We start from the raw sequence: 17893 nt of genomic DNA, 5'->3' as shown, positions 1-17893 counted from the left end.
CCCAAAAAAAAAAAAAAAAAAAAAAAAAAAGTGTAATGTAGCTACAAAGAGAGAAAAAATTAGAATTTTCAGACCATGACTTTAATTTAGCATTCCGAATAATACCCCTGGGGGAAAACCATCACTGTGGAAGGATTATTTGTGGAATTCCTGATAATATTGACCACATTCTAGATAAAATTTCAAGAGACTGACCACATATTTTTTTTTAAAAAAAAGTATTTATTTATTTATTTATTACTAGTGAGGACGAAACCAGGCAAAGAAGTTTACAAAAAAGAAGTCCATATATAAAGAAAGAAATAGCAAAATATCTTTTGGTCATAATTTAGAAAGAAACTATAAAAAGGAGACAGTTTTCCCCAATTCCTCTCTTCCTCAGAAGAGCATAAGCACGGGCTCTCAGTTCCGTGATATCCTCAGCAAGCCTCGGATACGTCTGACAAGAGCCTGTATGAAACTATAGCGAGATCGAACTTTTGAATACAATCCTTCAATGTCCAGAAGTTTCTTTTGTAGTGATTCTCCAAAAGCACTGATGGCATCAGCCTGAAGCTACAGGTAACACAGGTGACATTTCATTATTAAGTAGTCTCAAATATTTCTTTTATTTTATGTCTTCCTATTTAAAATACCTTTGAATTTTTGTAATGTGGTCCTTTCCCATGTGCCAAATTAACTCAACATTCACATTTTCCACCCTAGAATTTACTGGTATGATACTAATGTTTTTCCTTCTTTCCCTTGTTGTATAAATGAGTAAAACTTAAAATTTGCTTTAAATAGCAATAACTTGATATACGGAGTTTCCAGATCATGATGCTTACCCTTACTGAACTCTTCCTATGTTCTAGGCACTACCCTACGAGTCTCACACATGAAGCCTCATTTAATTCTGACAAAATGCTTAGAGGTTGAATTATCATTCCCATTTCTGAGCTGAGGAAATGGAGGCTCAGAAGCTAAGTAAATTGTTCTGAGTCATGTAGCTAATAGGTGGCTATGCTAGAATTCAAACCAGGTCTTTGTATGCAAACTTGAAAACTATTATCTTACTAATATACCAGGCTTTCCCTTTTTACTTTCAAAAAAAAGAGTATGAGAATAGAACCTTACCTGGTCTATATCATGTTGGCTCACTATAGTCAGCCCACTTTTAAAATCCAGATTGCTTTCTGAAGCGAAGGAATCTAGAGATAAAGACACAGTCAAACCAGCTTTGCAGGTGTGTGTCTACTACACAATGGAAGAACCCGATGACAATGAACCACAGTGCCATGAAAAGCATGGGTCAAGACTGAGAACTATTTCAGCTTTCAGTAAATGGAAGCTCCTAGGAAGCATTTCACTGTTCTAGGCCAGGGTTCTCAAGCTCTCCTTCTGTTTCTTGCCACCTAAGGGATCCAATACACGCTCATCAGTCACAGAAGGTCCCTCGAGCAACAAGAATCATGGCCTAGACTGACCCATTTCCATTCTTTGTGACCAGAAAATTATTTGTGACCAGAGGACTCTGGACCTGGGTCAGCCATTAACTGCAAGAAGCTGAGAAGCAGCTGAAGGCAGCCTCTGCAATGCTCTTGTGCTCCACACAATTTCCCATGGACAGAAGGGAAAATACAAAACATAGCTATGCCTAGTAACTAAGTAGCTCTTGATTACCTAGTCCACCCTGTTACTGTTCAGTAACCTGAACAGTAAAAAGCAGATTAAATGTAACTAGTTTTTTAAGGTGCTAAAATCTATAGGCATTTATGGTTCACTAATTTTCAGAATAAAGTTTACCTTGTAGTCTTCTGCTTTTAAATAAGGTCCTGGAGGCAAATAAGGAGTCCTGAGAATCTGTGGGTGTGCAATGTAACAAGTAGTACTCCAGATGGCGCCAGAGAATAAACAGGCAGGTCTCTGTGATAACTATAGAGGAGAGCTCAGATTAAAGGAAAACAATCTCATCACATGATTTTGCTAAACAGTTTCTGAGCAGGAGGGAAAAGAAGAGACTGCACCATTCAGTGATGTACCACAGCCTCAGTCTAATAAACTGGACGTAAGGTCTCTCCAGAAAGCAGCAAGATGTGCTGAGAGGAAGGAGGTGGAAACTGTGGGATGCTGTGCCAGCATAGCCTTCAGTGCCCTTGTCTCCTGTCCAGACAGAAAGTGTCTGTGTATATTATGAGGATTACTAGTTACTCTAAAAGGTAAGAAAAATATTTTCAATTTAGAAATATATCACACATTTAACTAGAAAAAAACTAACAGTAATTATGTCCCTTTCCATATGATTTTGATACCCAAATAATGTGAAAATAAGTAAACAGTTCCCACATTTGAAAATTCTCTTAAAGGTCACCCTTCAAGCCCCACTATGATTCCATTAAGGATACAAGAACAAAGGGAGAGCAGTTTAGCTCGATTGTTGATCAGCTTCACCAAACGCCGTCTTGCTAGAACATATTTCTGGGTAGTGGAGATTTTATCAACACCAGCAGGCATCACAGACTGACACAACTAAGAAAAAAAACAAACACAGTATTAAGAATGACATATATTGTAACAAAAATTTAATGAAAATCTATATACTGTAAGTAGTCACTTGTGATACGTACTGTGAAAAACATTCAAATAAATTTAAACATCCTTGCAGACAAGAGTTAATTATCTGATTAGGAAACTAGTAATTTTAAAAAACGAGAGCCAAAGAAGCAGTTGAATTCACAAATGAATGTTCATCTGCTGCTTTTTGAAAGTCCAGTCCCTGAAACAGACATTTCCAATCTGCTGAGGGGCCAACCAATCCTGAATTTCTTGTCAAATTAAAACAAAACAAAACAGTGGGATTTCCAAGCAGTTAGTGTCACAATGCTGTGTGGAGAATTTCTATAACAGCTGTCAGGTATCTTCTGAAGAAAATGTGAATCAGACTTGTAGAGCGTAATAAATATATGATCATCAACCAGAACCTCCCCTGATCCCTTCTCCATCTGGCATACTTGCAAGCACAATGGGTCAATTTAACGTGCAGACACTGGGTTTGGCAGCAGGTGTTCTGCAGTGGGACTGGTGGAGTGCCACATGCTTTACTGTGATGCTGCAGCTCCTCCTGTGCGTACTAGCATCACCCATAAGCTGTGCATGATGGGGAAGGGCTGCCGGGTGTAAACCACACAATTTCAGGGATTACCTGAACCCATTCAATAACACCTGCCTCAATCTGTACTTGCTAGCTGTGTGGCTTTGGATAAGTTAGTCAGTCTTTCAGTGCCTCAGTTTCCTCATCTGAGAAATGGGAGACACAACAATATCTGCCTAAGGTATTTAGGTAGAGTATGTAGCTCATGCCTTGGCACATCATAAACTCTCAATAAATGTCCCCTAGAATTATAAGAATGGTAAAAGGGAGTAGGCTCTGACTACTCTTAAGAGTGACATGGTGTTTTTCAGAAAATCTGGTGTGAACCAGGAATGGCAAAATGGCTCAACATGCAGGCTGCCACAAAAGACAATACGAAGCTTCAGCACTGGCCAAGGGAAGCCTTATAGCTCAGCTGTGCCAAATGGAAAGAAAGAACAGGCCCAGTAACTCAGCATCTTTAGTTACAATAAGTGCCAGGGTATGATTCTGGATCACTGAGAGAAGGCAGTCAAGTCTGATACGCCATCTCATTTGTCTGAAAAATTCACTTAACAGATACCGAAAATGCTGAAGGAACAGAGACATCTTACCTAAGGAGTCACTTCTAACTGAAAAAGCATCTGCACCTAAGTTTCTCAGCACAGATTTTTAGAGTATAAATTACCAAACTCTTTATGCAAAGGCCAGCTGCCGAAATTTCTACTGAATAGCAGGTGGTTTTCTTGAACAGGTACAACTTCCTGTCACTCAGTCAAGAGTTTCTATGCTCATGAGGTGTGCTGCTTAGGTGAGGAACTCTTCTTCAAGCCACACAGAGCTCTGAGTCATTCTAATTCCTTTCATCTCACTGCATGCATCATCTTTACCTACAAGTCTGACACCAGACCCCTAGTCCTTATCAGTAAAAACAACGGCTTCTCAAAAGTCTCCATCGCTTGGGACTTCCCTGGTGGTCCAGTGGTAAAGAATCTGCCTTACAATGCAGGGGACGCAGGTTCCATCCCTGGTCAGGGAACTAGGATCCCACACGCCGCGGGGCAGCTGAGCCCGCACGCCAAAACTGCTGAGCTCATGCGCCTCAACTGGAGAGCCTGCATGCCGCAAACTGCAGAGCCCAGGCGCTCTGGAGCCCACGAGCCACAACTAGAGAGAGAAGGCCTGCACGCCACAATGAGAGAGGCCCGCACACCACAACGAAGAGCCCGAGTACGGGGGGAGCCACAACTAGAGAGAGAAGGCCTGCACGCCACAATGAGAGAGGCCCGCACACCACAACGAAGAGCCCGAGTGCCGCAACTAAGACCCAACGCAGCCAAAAATAAATAAAATTAATAAATAATAAAATAAATCTTAAAAAAATAAAAGTATCTACCGCTCATTATAAGATTTATACCTCTTTTATCTCATCTGGGGGAAGTTGCTCCACGTTCTGTAGCTTGTTGACACTCCGTCGATGACTGTCATAATAGCTGAAGAAATCATTAGCGCTCTGTTTCAGCAGGTAGACAATAATGCCCAAACCAGGTAGGCGCCAGTATGGAACCACTGGAGCTTGGGTATCTAATAGAGTTGATAAAAAACAATGCTCTACTTATAGCCATTTTATATGAATCTCAAATGACCTGTTTTTTTAAAAAAAGGAAAGCCCAGAAATTTAAGGGCATGTAAACTATTATTAAAACCAATCCAAGACTACTTTTAAATACCATTGACAGTTCAAAGGAGTGGTTAGGAGCTACTGTAATGAGGTAGGTACATAAGGCTGGAGCCTTGAGACAATGAGGAGATCTGGCTGATGGACACTGAGACAGCTTACCCTTTACTGGGTGAAGACCTCTTTGAGAACTCTACAGAAGTTATAAACCTTTACACCTGTCTCTCCACCACCCCCCACCCCGTGCACACAAATACAGTTTATAGTTTCCTGACCCCAGGTGAGTAACTCCTGCCTCGCCCTGTGGCTCTACTTATATGGACTCATTTCCAGTCTGCATCTCTCTGGTTGCTGAGTTCCCAGATCAAAGTTATTCTTCCAAAGAGACAAGGAGAACGCTAACAAATAGTTAAAAAATAGATAATTAAATTTAAAGCTTAATAAGCCTTCTACCACAATAACTCCATTTGGAGAGCAAAACAAGATGATCTGCCTTTTACTTGACAACTTTCTGATGAAGGTATAAAAGAAAAACGTGATGTTGGAAAAGCTGTTTGTAGAGGGAAGAAAAACAAGGCGAGCAATAATGTTCCTGTTCTATTGATAGAGACAGTTTGTGTGGTGCAAGTAAAGCAATTTCCTCTTGTGACTGAGGGGTTTCTTTGAGAAACACCTTGGTAATTTCAGGTTTAATTTGGAGATAATCTTTGTTTAATGGCCCCAACTGCCATGAACACTGAAGGAGAGATCTACATTTACTTCCTTCACTGCCACCCCCTTGAACTTTGCTCCAAAGTCCAATCTCATAGACCTTCATGTGGAGGGGAAAAGAGAAAAGAGTCCTTGTCAGTGGGTTCTGCCACCAAAAAAATATCCTATACTCATCTGATTTGCCAATTCTCCTTCACCAGTCTCAGTGAAGATATGACAATCTTTATGACACAGGTCATCACAGAGAGCTTTCTTCTAGTGAAATTAGGTACGCTGGTCCCTAGACATTTGTGTGACCTCAACTTGGTAGGAAGCTATCCATAAATATGATGGTCTAATGCTGAGAGTATTCCAAATCACTTCAGGAGTTCTTATATACTAATTTGCTTAAGCCTAGAAAATATTACAGCATTCAGCGGCACCAGACTTAGACATCAGATGAGGATGGCCCATGAGATATCTAACTACAGAAACAGATTCTGCAGAAAAGACCATGAAGTCAAAGAAGTGGAAGTGCTACAGAAAAGGGTCCCTTGATCACAAGTAATAGTAAATATACTAAAGGATAACAATAATACAAGAGCAATAATAAGAATAATAATAGCTAACATTTATGTCATGCCAAGCACCAGGCACTGTTCTAAAGCACTTTACACATATTAACACATTTAATCCTTAAAATAATTCATCAGAGGGAGCTTGTTATTACTTCCACTTTATAGACAAGGAAACTGAGGCACAAAAAGATAAGTAATTTTTCTTAAGTCACTAGTAGCACTGGGATTTAAATCCAGGCAGTTCATCATCAGTCTGTGCTCTTAACCACTAGGTTAAACTATCTCTCTATAACTAAATATTCTAGAACCTACCAGATACCTACCCATTCATATGTCTAGAATTGGCAGAGAAGAATATGCTTATTAACCCTTAAAAAAGTCTGAAGAAAAATAAAGTCCAATTTATAAGGTTTCATAAAGTTCATCTTTAAGTATTAAAGATCAAAAAATGACATGGTATGCAAAAGATTGGCTCAAAATGATAAGAAACTAATGAAATTTTAATTATTAGTGATATTAATGTTTTGAAGAATAAATGACAAAATTACAGTTTTGCTTGAAAAATCTTATGCTCAGGTTAAATTTGTTTTAAAAAGTTAGATTCAAAGGGGAAGAAAAGGATTGCCCTCTTGAGGCAGAGTTAGAGGTCTGCATCAAGCTATAGACCTACAGGGATTAGTAAACAGATTCATGCTCATTTACAAACTCCCAGACAGAAAGGGGACACAGCAGGTTAAATGTCACTGCTATGTGGTAGGAAAACCACTCTTCTGAATGAAAAGGGGTCTTCGAGTAGGATTCCAAGTCATTCCATGCCCCTCCAAGTGAAGAAGACCTCCTTTTTCCTATTTGCTGGGCCACCTGAACCAGCACTTTTCCCGCATGCCGGCGAGGCTGCACCTTTGTAGTCTAGCGATCTTCCTGGCAGCAAACTTTTTGAATATAAGAGAAAGCTAGAACTATGTAGAATTAATTTGCTTAACTAAGTCAAAGAAATTGTTTTATATATCCAGTTTGAATGATTTAAGCACTTTACTCCATAAAATGTTACTATAAATCTTTATAGTTACTTCCTCAATTTCTTTAAGACATACTCTCACCCAAGGCTACTCTGAATGAATCACTGAATGACAGGTCTTTTTAAGTAAAGGTATCTTATTAGGTTTTAAGAACTTCTGTTTCCAAATATGTCAAACTAAGACCATACCAGACAACAGCCCACTCCCTGCTCATGGCAGAAAATAAAAAACCTAGACATAACACAAAAAATAACTACCTAAAGTTACCAAAGTAAACAGAAGCAGACAGACGCTGGTAGGGAGTGCAGGCGCACTGGGAAGAGGGCAGATGGAACCTGTACAACTCTAAGCTCACAGCTCATGGCCTTCGGCCTGGGGATAAGTACACCCAGCAGTAGCACAAGCAACACAATGCAAAAGCAGGTGTGCTGATGGAAAAAGCACAGTCATTAACACCTGACAAACCGAAAAAACAGCAGCTGAGAAGCCGGGAAACCATGACCAGTGAAGCAAGTTTTAGGGGAATCCCAGAAGAGTAGAGAGGGAATCCCTATAGCTACCCACATCACTAACTGACCCCTGAACCATGCACGTAACACACTCAAAACATCTCAGCTAAAGGCAAAAGACATAAACTGACGAAGCACCTGTCACCCAAGAATCAGTGTTCACAGGTCAAAACAGCCAAGGTAATTAAGCCAAAACAAAAGAAAAACACCACACAGGGAAAAAATAATGGAATCTAGAACCTTCAAACCTTTGTAATGTCCAGTATACAATTTTAAATACCCAACATATAAACAACTAAGAAAATGGAACACATTCTCAAGAGACAAGAAAACCAAGCAAGTCTAACCCCTGATAAACTAGATGTTGGTAACTAATGAATGAGCATTTTAAAGTAGCTATTATAACTGAGGGAAAACAAACAATGAAAACATAGTTAATCTCAGTAGAGAAAACAGAAATGAGATAAGAGAACCAAACACAAATTCTAAAACTGAAAAATAGGGCTTCCCTGGTGGCGCAGTGGTTAAGAGTCCGCCTGCAAATGCACGGGACACGGGTTCGTGCCCCGGTCCGGGAAGATCCCACATGCCGCGGAGCGGCTGGGCCCGTGAGCCATGGCCACTGAGCCTGCGCGTCCGGAGCCTGTGCTCTGCAACGGGAGAGGCCACAACAGTGAGAGGCCCACTTACCGCAAAAAAATAAAAAAATAAAAAAATAAATAAATAAATAAAACTGAAAAATACAATTTCTGAAATGAAAAAAATTCACTGGATATATTTTGCCAAATAGAGCTTATTGAGGAAAGAATAAGTGAACTTGAAGATAAAGAAACTGAAGTGGTCAAAAGGCACAAACTTCCAGTTTTAAGATAAATAAGCACTAGGGATGTAATGTACCATGCAATAAATATAATTCACACTGCTCTATGTCATGCATAAAAGTTGTTAGGAGAGTAAATCCTAAGGGTCCTCATCACAAGGAAAAAAAATTTTCCCCTTTTATTTTGTATCTATATAAGATGATGGATGTTCACTAAACTTATTGTGATAACCATTTCATGATGTATGTAAGTCAGATCATTATGCTGTACACCTTAAACTTATACAGTGCTGTATGTCAATTATATCTCAATAAAACTGGAAGAAAAAAATTCCAGTCTTCAATTATCTGTAAATATAGTTGCTAACGTAAAATTTACATATTCATGATACCAAGATATAAACAAAAAATTACAAGGAGGAATGGTTGCAAAAAATAAATGATCTGCCCATTACATTTACCTTCAGGGCCTTGAAATCATGCTAACATACATAAACTGTAATGCAACTTTACATGAGATAGTAAATCAAATAATAAAAAAGTATAGCAGGGGCTTCCCTGGTGGCGCGGTGGTTGAGAGTCCGCCTGCCGATGCAGGGGACACGGGTTCGTGCCCCGGTCCGGGAAGATCCCACATGCCGTGGAGCGGCTGGGCCCATGAGCCATGGCCGCTGAGCCTGCACGTCCAGAGCCTGTGCTCCGCAACGGGAGAGGCTACAACAGTGAGGGGCCCGCGTACCACCAAAAAAAGGTATAGCAAATGTTCTCATCCTATTTCTTATAAATAAAGAGCATTACAAAAAGAAAAACATAGCATCAAACCATCTAATATATGTTTGAAGAGAATGGAGCTGAAAATATTTGAAGAAAAAATAGTCAAAATTTCCCCAAAATTGATAAAACAAAGAAATGTATAGATAAAAAATTCTCAACAACACTAAACGGAATAAAAACAAAGATGCCCACACCAAGGCACGTTAACAGTCAAACTGTTTAAAGAGGAAGAGCATATCTCAAGAGCAGCAACAGAAAAACAACACTTTAGATAGAGAGGAACAATATTCCCATCAATGACTGACTTCTCATTAGAAATCATGAAAGACAAAAGAAAGTGAAACCATATCTTTAAAGTATAGAAAGCACAAAACTACCAGCTCAGAATTCTATATCCAGCAGAATTATCCTGCAAGAATGAAGGCAAAATCAAGACATTTTCAATAAAAGAAAGTTAAGAGAATTCATCACTAATGGACACATACTTATGTAAGAAATTTTTCGGCCTGAAGGGAAATGATACCACGTGGAAACTCTGATCACTGAGAAAGAATAAGGAGCATCAAATGTGTTTAATATCAAAATAAATGCAAAAGACTTTTTTCTTTTTTACCCTTTTGTTCTTTACTTATAAAGCATTAAATTGTTTGAAATAAAAATTATTGTCTATGGGAATTTATAATGTATGTAGATGTAATACATGTAACAATTACAACATAAAAAAAGGGGGGAATGTGGGCCTATACAGTTGTAAGAGTTGTAAATTTTGAATGAAGTGGTACTATATTAACAATAAATAGGCTGTGAAAGACTATGGCAATTCCTAAAAAAAAAAAATAATACAAAGAAGTGTAGGTAAAAACCCGATGGTAAAATTAAAATCAAATTCTATAAAAAGACTTTTTTTTAAAGCAGGTAAGGAAAAACAAAAACAAAAAAACAGAGAAAGGAGATAGAAAGCAATTAATAAGTAGAAAACAATTAAATGATAGACCCAAATCCAATCATATCAATAATTATATTAAATATTAAAGGACTAAACACACCACTAAAAGCATACATAGTCAAAATGGATTAAAGAAAAAAAAGACTCAACTCTCTGTTGTGACAAGAGATGCACTTTAAACATAAAAACATGGATAGGATGAAAATAAATGGACAGAAAGAAATAAACCATGTAAACCATAAGCATAAGATATTCTGAAAAAGAAGAACAAAGCTAGAGGATTTAAACCACCTGATTTCAAGACTTACTGTTGATATAAAGCTATTGAAGAATAAGTATATAAAGACAGTGTGGTATTAAGAGAAAGAACAGACATACAGATTAATGGAACAGAATTGAGAGTCCAAAAACAAACCCAAATTTATGTGGTCAACTGATTTTTGAGAAAAAGTATCAAAGTAATCCAAACAGAAAAAGATAACGTTTTCAACAAATAGTACTAAAACTGGACACAGGCTCATCACTAGTCATCGAGGAAATGCAAATTAAAATCACAGTGAGATATCACAACACAGCCACTAGAATGGCTGACAAACCAAGCATTGGCAAGCATGTGGATCAGCTAGAACTGACATGAAAACATTATGTCCACATAAAGATTTATATCCAAATATTCATAGTAGCATTATTCACAATAGCTAAAAATCTGGAAATAACCCAAATGTCTATCAACTAGTGAAGAGATATATTATGGTATATTTTTAATATGGAATACCAGCCAGAAATAAAAAGGAACAAAATAGTAATACACACATGGATGGATTTCAAAAACACTGAGCTAAATGAAAGAAGTCGAAACACAAAAAAGACTACATATTGTATGATTCCATTTATATAAAATTCTGGAAAAGGCAAAATAATAGACACCTTGACCAGGGGTCAAAGGAAACAATCACATGCAAAGGGACAAGAAGAAACTTTTAAGGATGAGGGAATTATTCTATATTTTGGTTGTGGTAGTGGTTACACACTGCATAAAATTACAAAAAGTACTCAAACTGTACACCTAAGATGGGTGAATTTTGTTGTATGTAAATAGAAAACCTCAATAAAAAATTTTTTCTTAATCCCATTTGCTAGGACATTTTATAATGGAGTTAGACAAATAAAAGTTCTTGGCATAACATACTTTTTCATAATATTATTCTATTAAATAGATATTTTACGTGATTAAGCAATTTTCAGAGAAAATAAGATCCTGAAGACGATGAAAATGTGACAAAATGATTCACAGAAATCTCAAACAAAAGGTTTCTTGAGATCACCACCAGTCCATCACAATACAACCACCAAGATCCAAACGGGCTTTGGCTTTTGAATGTCCCATGGGACAAAAGCTTTAACCAATCCATAATCCGGCCTCATATTCCTAATCTTCCCTACTGGGTCACTAGGGAATCATAGGCTACATCAGCTTACTAACTATCGAAATTTTACTTTGCTATGTTACAGAAATTTGGAGCTAAATACAAAACCCAACCGAGACACTAAATTCAGCTTAACATGATTTAACATACAAACTGTCTATTTTCATACTTTTCACCTGGCTAGTTTACTCTCCAATCCTAGAGCCTTTTGGGTCTCACACGGTACATAAAACTATACTCTCCCCACACGGCTCTTCCAGATTCATCCTCAGAAAATCTTAAATTTCTCTATTCTTTCCAGTTCTCCAGCTGTATCCACAGGTCTGACAACAGTACCTCCTCATCACTCCTTCTTAAAGAAGTCGTTTTAAAAATTTCCCATTCATTACTGGTGGCAAAAAAAAAAAAAAAATTGCATCTTACTGGGGCCAACTAGAGCTTGTCATAATCCTGGCAACTTAATTCCTCAAATACAGAAAGAAAGAACTAGCTAGCTCACCTTGCCGGGGCCCATCTCTATTAATGGTTTCTGACAGGCTAGGGGTGAAGAGACACACAGCATGCTGAAAGGTAGGGGAACTCTGTAACATGAGTGACTGGCAATATTCCATGACATTGGCACAAATCTACAAAGGAAGAACAAGCAGTAACAAAAATATTAGCTCCCCAAATGCCTCATATCATGGAAATCCAGATTTGAAGGAGAACAAAGTTACAGATCAGTTTTTAAAATTACAACAAAGTTACAAATCAATTTGTAAAATTACCCACATTTATTATTTTTCTCAAATATCTCCAAAAACATAAAAAGCTTAAAGAATAGTTACACAACTCTCACTCCTCTTACCTGCTGCATAGCCAGTTCGATCTCATCTTTCTTGCTCACTCTATCCCCCTCCACATTATCATCTTGAAATTTAAACTGACGCAGTCTGTCGGAGCCACCAAAGCGACTTAGTAGTCCTAAGCACTGGCGCTAAGGAAAGAAAAGATACTTTCCTGTTCATATCTAGTTGTATATGTTTAAAGTTAGTGACCTATCTTTCTTGAGGGAGATAAAAAAGAAAAACTCAGTGGGGAGTGAAATCACTCTTTAAAACATCTAATTTCTTACTTCTAACTGACTCAACTAAAGTTAGCAATATTAAAATTTACCTTTCTGCAAATGTATTTACTTGGCAGACAACTCATTAAAAGAATATTAATTCTTTTAGCAGTTAACCCCCACTAAAATCTAAGTGCTTGCCAAAGATTTTTTGTATCACACCAAATAATTCCTTAGTAGATTCCCATTAAATAAATACTAATCAATAAAAAATGAGAAGCAAAATGAGATGGCAAACAGAAGCAGATTCGTGATAATTTTGTCTACTAAGGCTCAAATTTAAAGGCTCTAACTCCTGCGGCTGCTTCTGGGGACTTCAAAAAGGAGTTGGGAACACAGAAGAAACCTTGGCAGATAAATCACAAAGCTCATTTGTTTGAAATGTTGGTACTTTTCACCTGAGAATATTATTGTTCCTAAGGTTCTCAGTGGGAAAGGACAAGCTTTGCAAAATTGGCAGTATGTCCAGAATCAGAGATGTGGGTTCCAATTACAGGTTCATGACTTTTTGCTATATGTCCTGGGACAAGTTACTTAACTTCCTCAAGCCTCTGTGTTCATATTTCTAGAGTGATAATAGCAATTCCTACCTTATAAGATTATTGTTAGGATTACCTGAGACATTGAATTGTATTTAAAGTGCTTAGTACAGTGTTCTGCACATAGTAAGTGCACAATAAAAACACATTTAAAACATTGGTATTACACATACACACACTCACTCCTACATATATACATCCATATATATTATATAATATCTAACTTAAACTGATCTTAGTTTAAATAATAAGTATGGACAAGGCAAAACATACTAAGGAGATTATAATGTAAATTTAATTTGTCAAAATACTCTTTTTAAATCTTAAAACTGGCTGTTTGCTATTCTTACAGACAAAAACAGATGCACTAACACATTTCCAGAGGCTACCTTATGAAAGATGCATCAAAAATATTTTTTTCTCCCCACCAATGAAAAAAGTTAGAAGGCTTAAAAAAACAAAACAAAACAGAGTATTTTGGCTTGGTTAGAGAGAGTACAAGCCTTTCTGGAGTGCTATTTGACAATGACTCAAAATGTACTACTTGTATACCCATGCACCCAGTGATAACAATTATGCTGATGGCAGCATTTTTCTTTTGGAAACTTGAAAAACAGCTCATGAAAAGAGGACTGTTTAAGAAAATTACTGTATCAAAAATAATGGAATATAAATATAATTCTTCTGCAGCCAAAAAAAAGTGAAGGTGCTTAAATCAAAGCGGGCCAGGAGGCTCCCAGAAAGACTGTGATAAAATATCTAATTGATAAGCTATCTACTCTGTTTGAATATATTGAAAAGAGATTACATAACTGGAGGAGAGTTTGGGAATAAATTAGAAATAAGTACATAAAACCAAGCAAATAAAAAAAAGAAACACTTACTCTAGGAAAAACAATGTTGTATAGAAAAGTAAAATATGGTCCATCCATGGCTTATTCATAAATGACATTTCATAGTAATAATAATATAACACTAAATATTAATCTAATCGAAATTATGATACGATTAGAGTTGGGGGTGGGGACACGTTACAAGAGAGGTACATACTGTATGACAGAAGAACAGGAGTAAAGAGATCTAAATTCTCATCCTTCTCGATGGAAGGTCAACAGATGACTTTTAAAATTGGAAAATCAAGAAGTAGTAACAAAAGCATATTATTTAGGGATACAAAAGAATCAATTAAAACTGTTGCTGGGTTTACCCAAATTCAGGGAGCAGAATGGGGAGGATCAGTGAGAGGACTGTTGCATTTTGTTACAAGTCTTACAGCTGCTCTTTAAAGAAGTAAAAATAATTTTTTTAATTTAAAAAATAAAAATAAAAAAGAAGTAAGAAAAAATCAGTTACCTGGAATCTTCCAATATGTCCCTGTAGCTCCATTAGAGATCCTTCATTAACATCAACATCAAGTTCACTTAGTATACCTATAAAATTTGGAATGCTTTTAAATGTAGTGTTATAATCAAAAAATTAAAAACATTAAAAAACCAGGAATGGTAGTTTTACTATTTTATATTTATATATGTATACATATATATATTTATATATGTATAAATATATATATTTATATATATATATGCATAAATACACACAGACTCTGCCATGAAGGAGGTTTGAGAAATAGAACTTTACAAAGATTATGTACCACCACAAAATATGTAAGTGTACCACACCACATATTCAGTCATATGCAAGCTAAATCTAGACTGAATCAGTAATTCAAAAAGGCACTTCAAAGTTTTTGAGAAAAACCTACTTTTTATTTATAAACATAAAAGTTAAAATTTTCTAAACTCAGCAGTAAATTACTTTCTCATGTAACAGTTCAGAATATAAAACACTAAAAATGAAATGCATTTTTTTTCTTTTATCTCATCTATGTATTGTACCATTTGATTTTTTTTCTTTTCCCTTAGGCAAAGTACAGTTTACACATACACAAAAAAGTTGCCATTCAATTTCTCAGTTTGGACACATTACGAAATCCCTAAAGCTGATCAACCTTTTATAGTACCATGGACTCCCTTTATTTCTATTGAGCCCTCCAAGCAAACCCATGGGTCATTCTCTCGACTGGTTTATTTCTTTGTTCTATGACTGTAGCCATGAGGAGAACTCAGCTGATCCTGTCCCAGACACCTTAACTATCCATGTGTTTTCACAATCCCTTTAATCCATTTCTTACTTCCAAGCATACACGCCATAGCACATAACCCATAACCTTATCCTTTGCTCCTTATAATGACAAGCCTTCCTCCTTTTAGATTTCTCAGCCCATCAACCTCTACACAAACCTACAGAAAATACTCATATCACTTGGCACATGCTGGCTTGTTACCTCACCTGCACCTCATTGCTCCACTAGCTCCTTTCCCTTTCCCACCTCCACCTCCACGGGGAGCAGGCTCCCAGAATCACTTTATTTAATTACTTTCTAAAATTTACCCTACCACAGAGGATTTTTCCACACTATCTAAAATTGTGTTCAGGTCTCCCTTGTACTCCAAAACAAAACAAAACCAAGTAAAACCCTGGTTAATATCAAATTCTTGAAATATTTTTTTCTCCATTTGTTGCTTGTGATTCTTATGCCTGCCTTTTCCATCTTAACCCCTTGAAAGCTGGAGTTTGTACTTAACACTACCGTGGAACTTTGGCTTTTTCCTGTTTGTCCTTAACCTTTCTGATCTTTGCAACCTATGTTGCTATTCCCCAGTTCTTTCATTCCTCCTGCACACCAACTGCTTCCTCTATTTTAAAAAACTAGCAATTCTCAGATTCTTTTTTCTTTTGGCAGCACCGAGTGGCATGCGGAGCTTCCCCAATCAAGGATCGAACCCGTGTCCCCTGCAGTGGAAGCACAGTCTTAACCACTGGACCACCAGGGAAGTTCAATTCTCAGATTCTTAAGATCTTTCTGCTACATGCCACCTGAGTGCTGTGGACCATATATATCATCCTCAACTCCAAAACACTTTACAGAATATCTGTGGGTCACAGATAAAAAATTAACCTGATGATAAGTAGTTGAGGAGGTACAACATATCTGGTACTGGGCTAAGCATTTAAGACAAAACCATATAGTAAAATTACAGGATAATACAAAACCATATGTAATCAAGGGCTGAACTGGGTAGAGTAGGGTTAAGAGGAGTATAAATTATTTTTTAAAGTTATTTTAAAAAATTAGGAGGTATTTGGCATTATCTTTTAAAATTATTTTAAAGTGTGTGTGTGTATATATATACACACACGTATGTAATGGTATATATGTATAAATAAATAAATAAATAAGTAAATATATATATGTATACTTATATCTGACAAAGCACTGCCAAGCCTACCAGCTCAAATATACAAAAATGTATATGTATACGTATACACACACACACACGCACAAAGTTATTAAATGCCACACTGTTTGACATTTTTAAAAAGATCAGAAACAGTCTACGTGTCATACGGGTCTGGGTAACCACCTCGCAACTGGAAAACTATTCCACCAATTAAAGAGTCAAGTAGGAACTATACATGCCGATGAGAAAAAATCCCCAAGACATAATGTGGGGAAAACTTTACAGAGCAGTGTGTATGGTATTTCATTTGTGTAGGGAGGAAAAAATTTTTACACCATGTGCAGAGAAACTGCTAGAAAAACAAAGTATAAATTGATAATTGGTTCTTTTTAGGAAGCAGGAATTGCTGGTCAGGGTGCTTTATTGTTTTATTTTGTTTGAATATACCATGAGCATGTTAAAATAAACTGTGCCTTTCTGAAGATAATTTTAATACAGTGACAGGGTTAAATGCTGCTATTAGTAAAATACAGAATATTTCAAGTATTTTTAAAAAGTAATGAAAGGGGACTTCCCTGGTGGCGCAGTGGTTGAGAGTCCGCCTGCCGATGCAGGGGACACGGGTTCGTGCCCCGGTCCGGGAAGATCCCTCATGCCGTGGAGCGGCTCGGCCCGTGAGTCATGGCCGCTGAGCCTGCGCGTCCGGAGCCTGTGCTCCGCAACGGGAGAGGCCACAACAGTGAGAGGCCCGCGTACCGCAAAAACAAAAACAAAAACAGAAAGTAACGAAAGGGGGCTTCCCTGGTGGCGCAGTGGTTGAGAGTCCGTCTGCCGATGCAGGGGACACGGGTTCATGCCCCAGTCCGGGAAGATCCCACATGCCGTGGAGCGGCTGGACCCGTGAGCCATGGCCGCTGAGCCTGTGCGTCCGGAGCCTGTGCTCCACAACGGGAGAGGCCACAACGGTGAGAGGCCCGCGTACCGCAAAAAAAAAAAAAAAAGTAACGAAAGGAAAATTCATCAATAAAATCACCTTGCCAAAGGATCTGATAGAAGGTAAATTCTCTCTGTACTAACTCAGGACTTCTTGGATTAAGATGGCAGAATGAAGTAGTATCACAGAATGTCCTTCTATAATCAACCTACAAATAAATGAAATTCACCAAAAAGGGAAAGGGGCCAACTTACGCCATAAATACTAAAGCATGGTGGTGCTTAAGGAAAAAAAAAGGGTGGGGGGAGATGAAGAAAATTCCAGGGGAGTAAGTAGCATAATTCAACTCATGACCCTCATCCCAGCCCTCAGAAGCAGTACAGAGAAAAGAAGATAAACCAACAAACTCTTGCAAATTCTCATGGAGACCCCACAATTTGCGAAGAAGCACATTCGGGTGATT

General features: G+C 37.5%; 1 protein-coding gene across 1 annotated transcript in view; it reads right to left on the bottom strand.

Annotated features, from left to right (window-relative positions):
- Window positions 1-227: 227 nt before the first annotated feature.
- The window catches only part of NUP205 (nucleoporin 205), an 82691-nt gene continuing 65025 nt past the window's right edge, over window positions 228-17893 (bottom strand). Inside the window, exons 37-44 of the mRNA XM_007466585.1 lie at window positions 14548-14624; window positions 12398-12526; window positions 12050-12176; window positions 4527-4693; window positions 2385-2508; window positions 1786-1914; window positions 1117-1190; window positions 228-555 (exon numbers count right to left, since the gene is read on the bottom strand). Coding sequence (XP_007466647.1) covers window positions 403-555; window positions 1117-1190; window positions 1786-1914; window positions 2385-2508; window positions 4527-4693; window positions 12050-12176; window positions 12398-12526; window positions 14548-14624 — 980 coding nt within the window. The 3' untranslated portion in view covers window positions 228-402. The remainder of the gene's footprint in view (window positions 556-1116; window positions 1191-1785; window positions 1915-2384; window positions 2509-4526; window positions 4694-12049; window positions 12177-12397; window positions 12527-14547; window positions 14625-17893) is intronic.

Source organism: Lipotes vexillifer, unplaced genomic scaffold (assembly GCF_000442215.2).
Source record: "Lipotes vexillifer unplaced genomic scaffold, Lipotes_vexillifer_v1.1 scaffold71, whole genome shotgun sequence".
Lineage (NCBI taxonomy): Eukaryota > Metazoa > Chordata > Mammalia > Artiodactyla > Lipotidae > Lipotes > Lipotes vexillifer.
This window is presented reverse-complemented; position numbering and strand designations above follow the sequence as displayed.